The 15417-nt window shown below is 38.7% G+C and overlaps 1 protein-coding gene across 3 annotated transcripts in view; it reads left to right on the top strand.

Moving 5' to 3' along the window:
* The window catches only part of Hapln1 (hyaluronan and proteoglycan link protein 1), a 69950-nt gene extending 62490 nt beyond the window's left edge, over positions 1 to 7460 (top strand). For all 3 annotated transcript variants that reach the window (XM_028854148.2, XM_028854147.2, XM_028854146.2), the window contains exons 4-5: positions 767 to 1069; positions 3548 to 7460. In XM_028854148.2, coding sequence (XP_028709981.1) covers positions 767 to 1069; positions 3548 to 3837 — 593 coding nt within the window. In that variant the 3' untranslated portion in view covers positions 3838 to 7460. The remainder of the gene's footprint in view (positions 1 to 766; positions 1070 to 3547) is intronic.
* The last annotated feature ends 7957 nt before the right edge of the window (positions 7461 to 15417 follow it).

Here is a 15417-nt window from a genome sequence, read left to right as displayed (position 1 = left end):
CGCTGTTTCAAGGGCAGGGAACAACAGTTAAGGAATGCATTGAAAGTTGGAAAAAGAGTTATAATACTTTGCATGGGGTGTGCCTCACTAGCACAGAATTGCCTTATTAATATGAAATAAGGCTAGTGAGGCTTTTGTTAGATATGCACTTCAAGTTTCTCCACATAATAATCCCAAGGAGACAGTCACTTGTTTGGATGGTTTTAGGGGCACATGGTGAAAGTAGATATTCACTCATATTCGAAGCATTCACCACATGTCTCTATGTGTCGAAGATTATGTGAAACTACTTGCTAACTCCATAATAGTAATGGCTGAAAAACATTGTGAATTTTTAAAAAATACCATGTGCCCAAGTGCTACATTCCCCCACCACCTGTACTATTAGCACTGACTTTTTCTTTCCCAGCAAAGTTCCACGGTGTCTGTGCTAGGTTTTGTAACCAGTAGCAGGAGACATGTTTTCAAGACACTATTTAGACACTATAACCCATGGCTGCCTCTCTGTCAGAAAGGAGAAATTTTGCATCAGTTGACCTCTTGGCAGTGGAAGCAAGTCACTGAAGTTATCAATCCAAATAACAAACAGCACATTGTGTGATGCTTGGGACAAAGTGTGTGCCGTGGAAATGGGCTGTGAGAGACGACTGAAAGCTGACCAAAACCTGGCTCATCTGGAAACCCCGCTTTTCCCTCACACACGTCGGCACATGGATGTGCTCAGGGTTCTCTCACTGATGACCTTTCCCTTCTCTTCTGTGGACAGGTGTCGTGTTCCCTTACTTTCCACGGCTGGGACGCTACAACCTCAACTTTCACGAGGCGCGGCAGGCTTGTTTGGACCAGGATGCTGTGATCGCGTCCTTCGACCAGCTGTACGATGCCTGGCGGGGTGGTCTGGACTGGTGCAATGCTGGTTGGCTCAGTGACGGATCTGTGCAGTACCCTATCACCAAACCCCGCGAGCCCTGTGGGGGCCAGAACACAGTGCCTGGCGTCAGGAACTACGGGTTTTGGGACAAAGATAAAAGCAGATACGATGTTTTCTGTTTTACATCCAACTTCAATGGTAAGATGAGATGGTAGCTACGCTGCCTTCCTTTCTATTCCAAAGAACAAGTTGTCTTAAAACACTGTTTGGATTTGGATGATAACTTCAAAACACAAAACAAAACAACAATAATAAAAACCAACCATTTAAGGTATTATTATATTTTAAAAGGATAGATAAAATGTTCTTGAATGTCATCATTTTTAAACTGCCTACATAAATCAAAACAAAACAAAACAAAACAAAACAATGGCCTACCTCTGGTCCTCCTACACTTTCCCCATCCTGTTTATTATGAAGCACTTGAAGCTGTCACGTGGTACACATTTCACATTGCCTCAGGATGCTATCCCTGCACCATTACTCTAGGCTGAAGGGAGGAGCTTTCCTGCCATACATGGCCTCCCTTGCCCAGTCACAATATTACGATCAGCAAAGTTCAGGCCAAAGGAGGAACTGAGTGAGACAAAGGAAGCCCTGTCAGCATTGGAAGAGAAAGGTGGGGGAAGGTTCCACAGCATGGTGACTGACTTTTGCATTCTTCCCACTCCCCGCCCTTTGGGTGTGCTGTCTTCGAGACCTATCACAAAATGAAAATGTAGGAGCCTTTGTCCAAAATTTATTAATAATAGCACAAGCCTGTAATCCTATCATTTGGTAGGCTGAGGCAGGAGGATTGTAAATTCAAGGCTAGCCTGAGCTATTTAGTGAAACTGTCTCAAATAAACAAGGGTAAAACCAAAAAAACACCAAAAGCATTGTAAGACTACGGAGCATTAAGACAGACATAAGACCTTCTATTTAGCCAGAACAAATGCACAAGTCACATGCCTGTGAATCAAGCTCTGAGCCCAGAGTTTTGCATTTAGGGTCCTTGGAAACAGATTCAGGGGGAAACAAAAAGAAATGGGTGGTCACTATGCTATCTCTGTTAAAAAAAAAAAAAAGAAACAAAGAGAGAAAACAGATGGGAAGCCATTTTATTTTGCTGACCACATGGTTACTGTTGCACAGCAGAGTTTTGAATGTTGTAGCTCTAGCCATCGCAGTACTGAAGCCATTCATGGTGCTGAACAGATGGATATGTGTCCCAGGCAAACTGCATTCTCACACATGTAGAGGTCAGACTTGAACTGATGCACTGTGGTTTGCTGATTTGCACAGCTGGCAGACTTAACTCTCCAGTTAATGAAGGTTGCTGTGGCTTCTCTGCTTATTCCAGTTCTCATTAGCTTAGGGTAGAAAGAACTGGTAGCATTAGTGTAGGCTTTGACTACCCGTTTAGGAATGGGGAGACATCTCAGTTGGGAAGCACTTGCCTCCCAAACAGAAAGAACTGTGTTCAGTCCTGAGAACTCACACTAAAATCCAGATGTGCGGCTGGGCTGTACTTACAACCCCAGTAATGGCAAATCATAAACAAGCGGATCCTTGGGACTCACTGGACAGCTAGGCTAGTGTAATGAGAGGCCCCATATCAAAAGATGTAGACCACATTTCTGAGTATGACACCAGGGTTGTGCGGCCACATACATGCAATCAAAACCATAAACAAATGAGCACACGCATGTATACACACACACACACACACACACACACACACACACACACACGCATCATGCTAAATGAAGGCCAATAGGCATTACACTATATGATGTGTCTGATAAGAAAATACAATATTATACTTGAAACTAGCATGGCTGAGAGAATCTTCAGTGTGTGCCGCTTCAGTCAGTTGGGGATACATTTTGTACATGTTATCATATTTCGTCATGCTAATGGGATCTCAGTAACTAATACTGCAGTAAATGGTTGAAAGCAGCAGAGTCCCTATGCAATGAAGAAGCAGCATGATGTCAGGCTTCAAATGATGGAAGTTTTAAAACATCAACAAACCTAGTAAGGGAGTACAGGCCGAGTTTGCATTCAGTGAGAGTATCATTGATGGCGAATGACTTCCTGTGTTTGATGCATTTTTATGCGGTAGGCTTTGGTTGAGAATAAGGTCTTATTGATACCTGTAATGAAAAGAACTTGAGGGCTTTTGATTTTCTTAAATGGACTTTTATGTCAGGAATGCTTTTTGATCCTTTCACATTCAAATTTTGCCTCTCTAGAAACTTGTACTGGGGTTCAGTCTTGCAACAAGTAGAATTTAAATAGCCCTTCTTTCAGCGTGGTATTCTGTCTTCCCTAGAACTACAGAAGGGCTCTTTTAGTCTCTAATTAGCTAACAGAAACTGCATCTGCCATTGGACTTTTCTTTTTAATGCTGTACAAGGGCATGTGGGCGCACACGCCAAGAAGCAAGGGGGAAGTGAATTTATTTTATCTAGAGTGACCTATTAATATGACATTTAGATGGCAATGCTATGTTCTCCAAATTTGAGACGTTGCTCGGCATCTCCTGTCATTGAGAAGCACTTGGCCTTGGCTCCTTCCTTCTCCGTGGTTCTGTCACAGGCTGACTGACTCTCTCTCTCCTTCTCTCCACAGGCCGATTTTACTACCTGATCCACCCCACCAAGCTCACTTACGACGAGGCGGTGCAAGCTTGTCTCAATGACGGTGCTCAGATTGCAAAAGTGGGCCAGATATTTGCTGCCTGGAAGCTTCTGGGCTATGACCGCTGTGATGCTGGCTGGCTGGCCGATGGCAGCGTCCGCTACCCTATTTCTCGGCCAAGAAGGCGCTGCAGTCCTACAGAGGCTGCAGTGCGCTTCGCGGGCTTCCCGGATAAAAAGCATAAGCTGTACGGGGTCTATTGCTTCAGAGCATACAACTGATGGTGCCCTAGAAAGAGTCGGTTCTCGAGTCAGAGGGAACGCGTGAAAGGTCTTTTGTTTTTGTTCTTGTTTTTAATATGAACTCATGCAAGTTACCAAAACTGTGATAACCCTTTTCCACTTACTGTAAAGTGTCGTTTTTATAAGGCCAGATCAGTCATTTGTTTTGTAAAGCTATCAGTCAATGTATATTATAAATTAATATAAGTATAAGGGAAGCTAAAAAACGGGCGTCAGGGCCTGTGTTACGTATGCTACATCATCCCAATAAAATGCCATTTCATGAACGGGGCATGCAGTAGGCTGAGGATAACCAGGATTGTGTTAGGGAAAATCAGCAGCGACTTCCACAAGCACAAATTTTACATATTTCTACAACTTTGAAATGCATTTCGCTGAACAAATTAGAACAACAAATTTGAATTATAGGCCTCTTTACAGAAACTGGGATTCTGGGAGGTTAAAAAAAAAAAACCCTCAGTTTCACAAGGGAACAATGGACACTTTTTCTAAAAGTTAATACTCCAAGTCTCCAGTATAAAAAATAGTTTACTATTTAAAATTCTACCTTTTTGACTAAAAAGAAAACCATATAGACTCAGATACATAATAATAAAACCGCAGTTAGAACTCCTAGGACAACCCATTTACATGAAGTATATAGACTTACATACACAGATAATATTTTACCAATGAGAGATTGCTACCTTCTAATTAAGATTACCTATCAGAAAGAATTGTTCTATCATTTTTGAGTAGCTTCACTGAGTTATATTTAAATTCTAAGGGATCTTTGCTAAGCGGTATTTAGAATTTACTCAGGGCAGTTAAAAAGATAAACTGCTGGACAGAAAACATATAAAAATGTAGCAGCTTGATTTTATGTTAGCTTATGAAACATTATTGTCCTATAAAAATAACTTTAACCTATTTAATATTTCTTTCTTATTTACATTCCATAATGAAAATCATCCAATGAATGAATAACTCTACACTTCTTTAACTAAGAAATCAAGATTCAACTTCCAAAATTGTGTTCTTGTTTGTATACATAATACAAACCTCAAATAGGACCTGTGTTTAGGAGGGAAAATTTAAAAAAAAAAAAAGGCTCTCCAATAGAAAATATAGTCACTGTCAGTTTCCTTTCTGGTTCTCATTTGGCAGAAACAAAATGCTGGCACTCACACTGAAGACTTTACACCTTCAAGCTTTAAGTGAACAGTTAAGTCCAAACTCAGAACAATGACTTTCAGTATTAGCAACTCCAATCTTAAACAAAGCTTTCTTTTTATGACTGCTGAGACCTCACAGGGACCAAGATTTGTATTCAAGTAATTTTCCGATTTCCCCTTGTTTCACAGTGAATTCTGGTGAGTGGACCTTAGTATAACAATCCAAGTGCAAGCACAGCTGGTGTGCTGTCGTCAATGTTTTCAATGTAGATTCCCTCCCCCCACGAACATGAGTAAATAAATCTGTTTCCTGAATTGACCGTGGTTGCATTTAAAGCTCTGTAATAACTGTAATAAATTTGCTCTATAAATATAGAGGCATGTGTATGGAAGGTATAGAGCAGTCGGAAGTCCATGGAACCATAACTATCATGATATAGTATCTAGATAAAATACTGTAAGTAAAACTAGCTCCTTTCTTTCAGATGCTTTAGCCTTAGAGCATGAGGATACAGTTTTAAGTTAGGATATGCAAATTACACAAGACTATAAATCCAAAGAGATGAGGAGACTTCAGGCCAACACTGCTGATTGAACTCAGACTTCTAAGCTAAACACAAGTTAAAGATACCGAATGGTCTAGAATATAATGAATATATTATTTAAGAAGGAGACTCTGACCAGCTCATGGTCAGGGCTAAGCTCTTTGGAGGAAGACCATACTTGAACAATCATTACCTATATTTTAAGAATTTTGTCTGAAATGCAAGTAGGAAAATTTTATGGTGAAGTGGGTGTATTCCTTTCAGTTAGCATTATAGAACTAAACATTTAAGCACAGTAGCATTTCTTAACTTTTGAATACTTAGTATAGGAAACGGTGCTGATCAAAATCTCCAAAGTGACTGTTAGCTGACTTACATCTATACCAACTGCTTATCATTGTCCGTTCTTGAAAAAAATCCTCGAATGAACACTGCTGGGCAGAGTTTTTAACTTCTGATCTCACACAAAGGACCAGAATCCTGTGCCCTCTGAACTCCTCATTGAAAAGGGGTCTTTTAATGTTCTCATCTCACTGTTTTATTCCACCAAATATCTATTTTCATACTTCGTATCTCATTATGAATGTTTTCAAGAGAAAAAAAAAATGTCTTAGCACAATTCCTAGCAGAAAGCTGACATAACACTGTCTAATTTAGAAATTACTTTGTAGATTTCAAGGTTCCCAGAGTATCAAAGGAAGATGATAGATTACAAAATGTTTCCATCATATTTTATCTTATGGCCCATATAAAGAACAAATTATATCTACATATTTTACTGAGATTCCCTCCTTCCATTTGAAAACTCTAAGCCAAAAAGAACCAATTCACATAAAAATACAATACAGGGATGAAGACAAGTCGTCATATTAACACTGGAAGCCATCTTTTAATGACTGCTGCCATATTTTGTCACAACAACTTTTAGCCAAATGTAGTATTTGTAAATTTAAAATTTCTTTCACATAGGGGGCCGGCACCTGTTAGTGTTGTGTTATGCAGTATGATGGTTGCTTGCTATTGTGGCAATTAGTAGACTCAAATAAGATTCCAATTTGGTTGCTGGCAGCCATACTGGGTTTCTTGACTTCAGTACTCCTAGAAACACACTTTTGTCATGGAGTAGCTGACCACTACAGAAAGGGAGGATTAGAAGGGAATCAGTCATCAGGTTTGGTTTAACTTGGTTTTTTTTTTTCTTTTATTTGTGTCATTTTGGTTTTGCATAGAATACTTAGAGAAAAATCAATTGACAGCTGACAATTTTTTTGAGAAGTTAGCGGTGTCATAGCTCATGACTGCCAGAACAGGACTATACAAAAAAAGTTATAAATAATACAGAAATCATTAAGCCACCCAATTAGAAGAAAAGTCAATATTTAAATGCGTTCAGTAGCTACAAAGTGCAAGTCTGAGGAGAACCAATCTGTACTACAAAAAGACTGTTTTCATTTTCTGTAAGATAAAATGAACTGGTAACAAACATTAAAAGTCAATTTTGCTTCACTACAGTATTATTTGATTCTTCTGACTCAAATAGACTCAGCCATTTTTCTTTGGGTTAAACCTGGTATATATATCATGAAATGGTCTGTTGCTGATGCAATGCTTTGACTGAAAGCACACCAGTAAGTTAGAGCTTTGATATTGGAGCATTAAAGAATACTTCAGAACTTCCCATACTTATCTGGAATACATTAAACAGCCTTGAAGAAAAACAATTTCTAAAAGAGAGGTCAATCAAATCTCCTTTTAGTGTGTAAAATCTTTTAAAATGAGGGGTATCGTTTTCATTCTGTCATTGTTTTTCATATATTTTTAATCTTGTTATAAACAAAGTCTGTGAGGCAGGGTGAAAGATCCTATGGAGGTCCTTAGTCCCCAAATAAAAGTAGTTAAACCATTCAAGTGTGATGTGTTACTTCCCTACCAAGAGGATGGCTTAATACTACAACCAGATATATAAGGAGGCTAATAAGAGGGAGGGATTATTGACTGGCATGTAGCCTACTGAATTTAAGAAGAAACTGACATACTGCTGCCTTCTACTTCAATTCTTCAGTCTCTTCATTTCCAATCTTTAAAGGCTCTGTAGCCTTACTTCTCAGTAGCTGATATATATATATATATATATATATATATATATATATATATAGAGAGAGAGAGAGAGAGAGAGAGAGTATTTTATTTGATTCATGTTCCAAACTTATGGGAAAAATTTCCTTGCACATGTTATTTTTCTACAAGCAACAATCTTCAAATTTGTCTCAATGATTTTTTTATATCCAGTTTTCAGACCAGTAAGTTGTTACCCCCATAACCACTCACCTTCTGAACATGTTGGCAGGTCAGGGTGGAAGTCAATGGTTCATAAAGTCATAAAACTTTCCTTCCTTCCAACTATCTCTACTACTCTTACCCTCTGAGGTTGTCCACACTGCTCAAACTTCAGCTATTAAAAGTCAGCTCTTTCACATAGTAGATACCTGATTATACCATCACTGTTGATTTGGGAGAGTATCCTCAAGGTGAAGACAATGCTCAACTTCTCCTCTGTCTAGTAATTAAAACATTGGATGATAATAGTTTGTGACAATATTAATCCCAATGCATTTCTATCCAAGGAAAGAACATAGAAACCATGTCTTTATTCCACTGAAAAATATTTTCTTCTTTTAAAAAAAAGTCTCTTAGAGTTCCCATCAATGGAAATTTTTGCCAAAATGCCTACATTTAGAGAACAGAAAAAGATTTTTAAAGCAAGTACGTTTGAGGGCTCACATACTATGAAAGCCCTGCCTTCGAAGATAGTGAGAATCTTGTGTGCGAATCTAAAAGCAGAGCTACAGAAACACTCACTTATCATCATTTGTTATTCTGATAAAAAAGCACACCTTCTGACACCCTTCCACACTCAGGGACAGACAGTCCTTAGTGGTTCCCTTTGTGCTTGTGTTCTGCCAAGCGAGACATCCTTACTTTATTAGAAGAAGCTTGCCTCTGTGATGGGTGCCAATTTCAAATGGCTGAATAATGAGTTCTGTTCTTCTAATAGAATTTTCGAAAACTCTTTCTTGGATGGGTATACAGTGCAGTGGAAGAGCACAAACTTAACATGTCTGAGGCCCTGTGTTCAATACTCAGTGCCACTAAGTAACTTGTTTTTTCAGTTCAGTGTCTTGTGCCCAGCATTTGAGAATCACTTGTGTCCATAACTGAAGACAACGGTCAGGCAGCAATCTGTAAATAGGACTTTCTTAATTCCTTAGGTACTCAAAGATATGCACTACTATTACTGCTGATAAACGGCCAGCGTATGCAGAAAATATTTCCATTCTTTCTTTATGCAGATAATAAAAATACCAATTTAAAATGTATTTTGTCATTATGATCTCAGTGCAACCACTTAAGTAATAAGTCTGGAAGAAATCAAATCAACATGTTCAGAACATTAACATTTTACTTTGTCTAGGGCTTCCACTACAACAAAAGTGCATTATAAAATAATTAAAGAATTTTAGTGTGCATAGGAATGACCCCCACATATCTGAATACTTGGTCATCAGGGCATGGAAAGGATTAGAAGAAGGATTAGAAGGTGTGGCCTTATTGGAGAAGTGTATCACTGGGGTGGGCTTTGAGGTTTCAAAAGCCCATGTCAGGCCACTCTCTCTCTCTTCTTGCTGCCTGCAGATCAGGGAGTAGAGCTCTCAGCTACTTCTCCATCACCATGACTGCCATAGGTGCTTCCATGCTCCCAACCATGACGATAACAGATTAAATCTCCGAAACTGTAAGCAACCCCCAATTATATGTTTTCTCTTGTAAGAGTTGTCTTGGTCGTGGTGTCTCTTCACAGCAATAGAACAATGACTAACATATTTAGCCATCATGGTATGTTAGAAGCCAATTATGGAGGCATATTATGAACTCTCTGTAGTGTACTATCAAACATGTTCCTCACAATAACTTATCCTCTTTTCAATGTGGTGCTGCTTAACAGAAGTCCAAACAGTTCTTGTCAAATAGTCAGAATCTGAATCTTTGTGATAGTCATACTCCCACTAACAAAAGCAATCTGTTCCTGACAATGTAGTTTTCAAAAAAAATTACTAAAATTATTCACAAATATACATTTACCAACATTTGTTGAAAAACCAAATACAGTGTAGTTATGACACATATGTTCCTTTAGAAGTGTGTGCATTGAGAAGACTAGTTGACATTTCTTAAAGCATAAGACCAATGACACTTGGACCAAACATAGTCTGTTCCGGCTTAGCAAATCTCTCCATGGCCAGTGAAATCTTCGCTGATCAGAGAGCTTCTCTCTAGTCTTCAAAGTTAGAGCCAATATCTTAAAATTCTTCACTATCAGCCTCATACTTTTTTTTTTTTTGAAACAGGATCTCGCCACGCAGTACCAGCTGGTCTGGAACAATATGTAGACCAGGAGGGTCTTAAACTCATAGAGACCCACCTGCCTCTGCTTGCCAGTGTGGGGATAAAAGGTGTGGGTCACCATGTTCTGCAGTTTGCACTATCTTCAAGAGATTCTGTGACGCAGCCCAGAGCCTGTGTTGGTGTGCGTTAATAGAAGTATTTTTTATTAATTGTGAAAACTGGACTTATTTATTCATGCTTTTAGGTCTGAATTTGTTATCTGCTGAATTCTTACAAACTGAAGGTCAACTGTGTTCTGACATAGGACCCAGTCCCTTGGGTTCTGGTCCATGACATAGAAACACATAAGAGCTTAGATAAGGGCCATCCACCTCCTTCAACAGTTCTAGCAGAACATGTGGTCCTTTCAGTAGGATATGAATACAGTTCTACCAATGGAAGTTAGCCACATGACATTATCAGACTAAGTTAAAATCTGTTTTACAGGTATGGCTTAGTGTCGATGAAAGAGTTCTCAGTCAATTACTAACAATAATCTGCATCTTTCTACTTCCCCTCCCCCAGGAAAAATAAAATATCATGGAGCATGGGCTCAAAAGATATCTATTCATTAGCCCTTGTTAAGCAACTCTGAATAGTCTGTTACTATTTTATGTCCCAATTTAAAAGTCATTCAAGTTCAAAGTATTTTCAGTTATAAAGATGTTCAAGATCCCTGGTGAGTTTGTTGCTGAACCAGATGGCTGGCAAATATGCAGAGTTCCACATAATGTAACTTTTTATCTTAAAATAATTGAGTTTTTCCTCTTCAAAGCCTGCAAAGGTAAGCAAGCTGTGTATGGAGAAAATGGTACTGACACTTGCTAGTGTTTCATCAAGTGATTTGATGTGAGTCAGTCTTGGTCAATGTGGGAGGAAATTATGGATCACAAGACTTCCAAACCTGCTGGCGATCTCCACTCTGCTAAAAAATGGCTGTTGAGTATGTAATCTGTCCTACTGGAAATGCTGAGAGCCCACAAATACTTAAAAACTACCAACTTCCAGATTTGGTTCATATAGTTTTTGATTGCTCTTGTCAGGTGCATCTTTCTGAAGTTCTCAAACTATTTTCTGCCATTTCACACACAAAAACAAAAACAAAACACAGCCATACAATGTAGAGATTCATGATGTAGTCCAATAATATTGTGAAGTATATGTTTGTGTTTCTTATCAAATACAGAATGTATTCATTCACACTCTTACAAGTTTTCATCTCCCCCACAAACCCAAGGGCAGACTCAAAAGTCACCCATATGGAGGCTGAAAATTAAAGCTAACATACATAACTCTTTCACATCCGTATAGTCTAAAAAAGCTTGAGATACATGTTTCCAAAAAGACATCACTGCTCTCCAAAAGCAGAAAATGATGCAGTAGGTAAGAAAAAAGAGGATGGGAGCTGCGATAAAGACAGCAGATGAGAAAGAATGAGTGAACTTATGCAAGCAGAAGCCATCTGTGCACAACAATGTGCTGTTCCTGAGTAAGCACAGAATTTATATCCTACCTGGAGCACCATTGGTGAGCATCCAAACCTGTGTCTGTCCATCACCCACCCACTGGTCTATACCTTGAGAGGCTTCTAATCCTATTACCCGATATATCCAGAAGGAAAGAAATGTGTAGTTGCCGAAGAAGGAAAGCCCCTTCTCTGAATAACTTATACAGAATCAGAAATACGAGGGACCACAATCCCTTCTTAAATTCTCTGTCTCTTTGTACACATTCTGTTAGCAAACAATAAAAGTATGGTACCTACATTCCAAAAGAAAGACTCAGAACCTAGGGGTTGGTGATTTAGCTCAGTGGTAGAGCGCTTGCCTAGCAAGCTCAAGGCCCTGGGTTTGGTCCTCAGCTCCGGGGGGGGGGGGGGGGGGGGAGGGGGGAGGGGGATGGGGAGAGGGGGAATACTCAGAATCTGATAAATTCAGTTACTAGTTGAAAATCACCTACTTTGGAATTCATATAATATAGCAAAATTTGGGTTTAATTTTCTTTACAAATACAATCAAATCTGACAAGCATGTGACTGAAACAATATTATATGCTAAATATTAAAGATGATGTTATAGCTGTGATAACCTGAGAAGAAAAACACTGAACTCCCATATCCCCTCAAAATTCCTGTAAATCAATGACTCTACACTGAAATACTGCTTTTCAGTGTTTCCTAGTGGTGCTTGCCACCAGAAAAATCCAAAGAATTGGAAAATGTTTTTCCCCATAGTTTCACTTCTCACTGGAACCAGAAAGCTATCCAGTTCTACTGGAGTTCAGTTCCAGTTCAAAAGCTCAGGGACCATTTTCTCTCTTGCCTAGCCTCCATTCATGTGATGTTAGCCAGATTAAAATTGATAAAGGAATTTTATCACTATGGTGCCCATGTACAACACATAACCATGCCATCATTGTCTCCTGGTTTAATTCTCTCAGGCTTGAGAGATGAGAACAGTAGCCTGAAAATCCTAGATAACCTGAACACAAGGAGCCGCCATCTTACCCACCTCACTATCAACAGCCCCCTCTGCAATGAGTTGATTTTGATGAGATTTCCATGTGCATTTCACGACTCCCATTTTACCAGGGATATTTAGTCTCTGACCCTTTGGCCTTGTTTGCCGCCCCTATCCACAAAACAGTGTATATTGCCATGTCTTATTATGCCACTTTCCAAGGGAAAGCAATACCAAATACACAGAAGACTGTGATTTCTACCCAATGGAAAAATTCCACTTCCTTAATGATTGAGGACTGTTCTTAAATGAGGCTGTAATATTACTGTCCACTTCCTTCTGTTTTAGGCATTATTATCCACAAAACACACAAGTAATTTCTTTCTTAGTAAATTGGACACAAATGCTGTTTGAATCTGAGGTACCAATGTATAGAAAATGGGTGCTCCCTCCCGGTTGGCAGATCCATCAACTTATATCATTCATGCTTTCAGGACTTGCCCTAGCCCAATCTCCTACCTAAGACCTTTGTTTGAGGATGACTTGCTCCAAATCTGTGATTTGATAAAGTAGAAACACCCAAACTCACAAAGGGCATCTCAGGATACACACACAATTCATATACAGTATTTGTATGATCATTTTCACCAGGACTCTCAAAGTTTATAGTCTATAATTTTTTTCATTAAAGTGAATTAGAGCTATGTCCCAAATATTTGAGGTGTTGTTCCTCTGTGCTGAGTCAGTTGCTGTGGTGGGTTGAATGAGAATGGCCCCCATAAGCTCATATATTTGATTGTTTGGTTCCCAGTTAATGGACAGCTTAAGAAGAGTTAGGAGGTATCTTAGTTAGGGTTTCTATTGCTGGGAAGAGACACCATGACCATGGCAAAAGAAAACGTGTAATTGGGGTGGTTCACTTACAGTTTCAGAGGTTCAACCCATTATCATCTGTCTGGATTATTTAAAAAAACAATTTTACATGGGGGCTTAAAGTATTTATATTCTACCATTTAGAAATCCATTATTTAGAAGTAAGTGATTAGACCAACTCTACATCTTGTTACAACTGATTTATTTGGATGCACATGCTGTATCTTTATTCCTGGTCTTCCTGTACTCCTTATATGTACTTTGCTAGCTGAAAACATTGTGCCCATAAATTCATTAGTAAGTAAATTAATTCTCTATAAATATTTGTCTTATTTAAATAGTATGAAATCACAGCTTATATTTTTTGTGAGGATAAAATTATTTCTAGATATAAGCCTAGTTATCAAAAATAATAGGATATTATTCATATATTTCACCTCTCTAACCAAATTTATCATGAGCAAAATATCTAGTGTAGAAAAGCTCACTGGCAACCACAGGAATGCTATCCCCTAAAGATAAACAACCCCATCAATGTCAGTCAAAAGGATGAATTAGGCAGGTGCTGTGTGGCTCCCAAGGCTTAAACACTTTTTAAATAATGATGACATAAATTAAATTCATCAAAATAATACAATAACCACAGTTACAATTACAATTAAATCAGTGATTCTCGGTACATATAAGGATAATGCAGAATATCCCAAACCCACTCCCTAAAAGACCTCCTTTTTCAGAAATATAGCCACTCCACTCTTGTTTGATGAGGTATGTCTTGCTTGCTTAGAAACCTCAAATGGCCTGACCTAAGAGGCCCATGCTGCCAGGGCAAGTTGACTCTTCCCAGCCAGCCGCTGCTATCTCTCACTGTTTCTAAGTAGTGGAGCCCAGGAAAACCTCACCTCAAATATGTCACCTTAGAATACTGACCCCAGTAGGCTGAATGAATTTGAGATAAGTACTTAGATGAAAGATGTGTGTGATCATCTCCCACTCTTTCCATGGAAACTTCAGTGTCCTGTCTTATGTCTAGAGGGAAGGATGGCTACCCAGGAAAACAGAAAAACAAAAAAACAAAACAAAACAAACAGAACCAGGTCTTAATAATTTTCCCCAAATTCATTGTCATTGAACAATGCTTCTTTCATTTAAAAAATATCACTTTTCTACAGAAGAAAAAACTTATACACAAATGTTAATTCTTCATCAAACTAAGTAAAAACTATTATTTCCCCAGGTTTTCGGGGCTTCAGTTTTTCAAAACTCCTGAGTAGAATGAAATTTTGAGTAAAAATTTGTGGTTTCTCTTGCTAATTTTTCTTTCATGTGGTGGTTACAAGCCATGAGCCATGGGGTGTAAAGAAGTTACTGTTTTTTCTATATTATGCAAATATGAGACTGGAGTCAAGTCTTAAGGGTTGAAAAAGTGTGATGTGAGAGGCACATAACAACAAAATGATTTGGGAGATTCAAGAATTTGTGGGACCAAGGAACTTAAGGGGTAGCTAGTCTGACGCTGAGAATAGTATATGAGATAGTATAAATGAGTGTGGACTCACTGCAGCGGCCACTTTCAAAACACAGAAGGTAGCGTCTACCCATACTCACTGGAGTGGCTCCTACCAAAACCCAGAAGTTTTGCAATGATACAGACACTGGAACTCCGAAGAATGGTGACAGGTGTTTGAAATGTTCCTGTCCTGGAGAAGAGCATGGTAATTCCTGGAAAAGTTCAAATTGGAATTACCTTACGGTATATTGGTACTTCTGTGTGTCTATTGTCAAAATCCAAAGCACCATATTGAAGAGATAGTTATGCATCCATTTTTCATTTGGTATCAATTCAAATAGCTAAAACACTGAAGTAAACCAAGGTATGTCTACAAGGAAATGGCTGATCTAACTATTCCATGCAATGGCACATTATTCAACCTTATAACGAGGGAAAATGTGGCATATGCCACAACCTTTCAGGACCCATGTTAAGTGAAATAAGTCAGCACTGAGGTCTGGTTGTTTGTCTCCTACTAACCTATACTCCATTCATGTGTTGTAAACTTAGTGCTCAGTTCAGTCATGTTGGGA

The sequence above is a fragment of the Peromyscus leucopus genome, chromosome 11 (genome assembly GCF_004664715.2).
Source record: "Peromyscus leucopus breed LL Stock chromosome 11, UCI_PerLeu_2.1, whole genome shotgun sequence".
Taxonomy (NCBI): Eukaryota; Metazoa; Chordata; class Mammalia; order Rodentia; family Cricetidae; genus Peromyscus; species Peromyscus leucopus.
The sequence above is the reverse complement of the archived record's forward strand: the minus strand, read 5'-3'. Positions and strand labels throughout refer to the sequence as shown.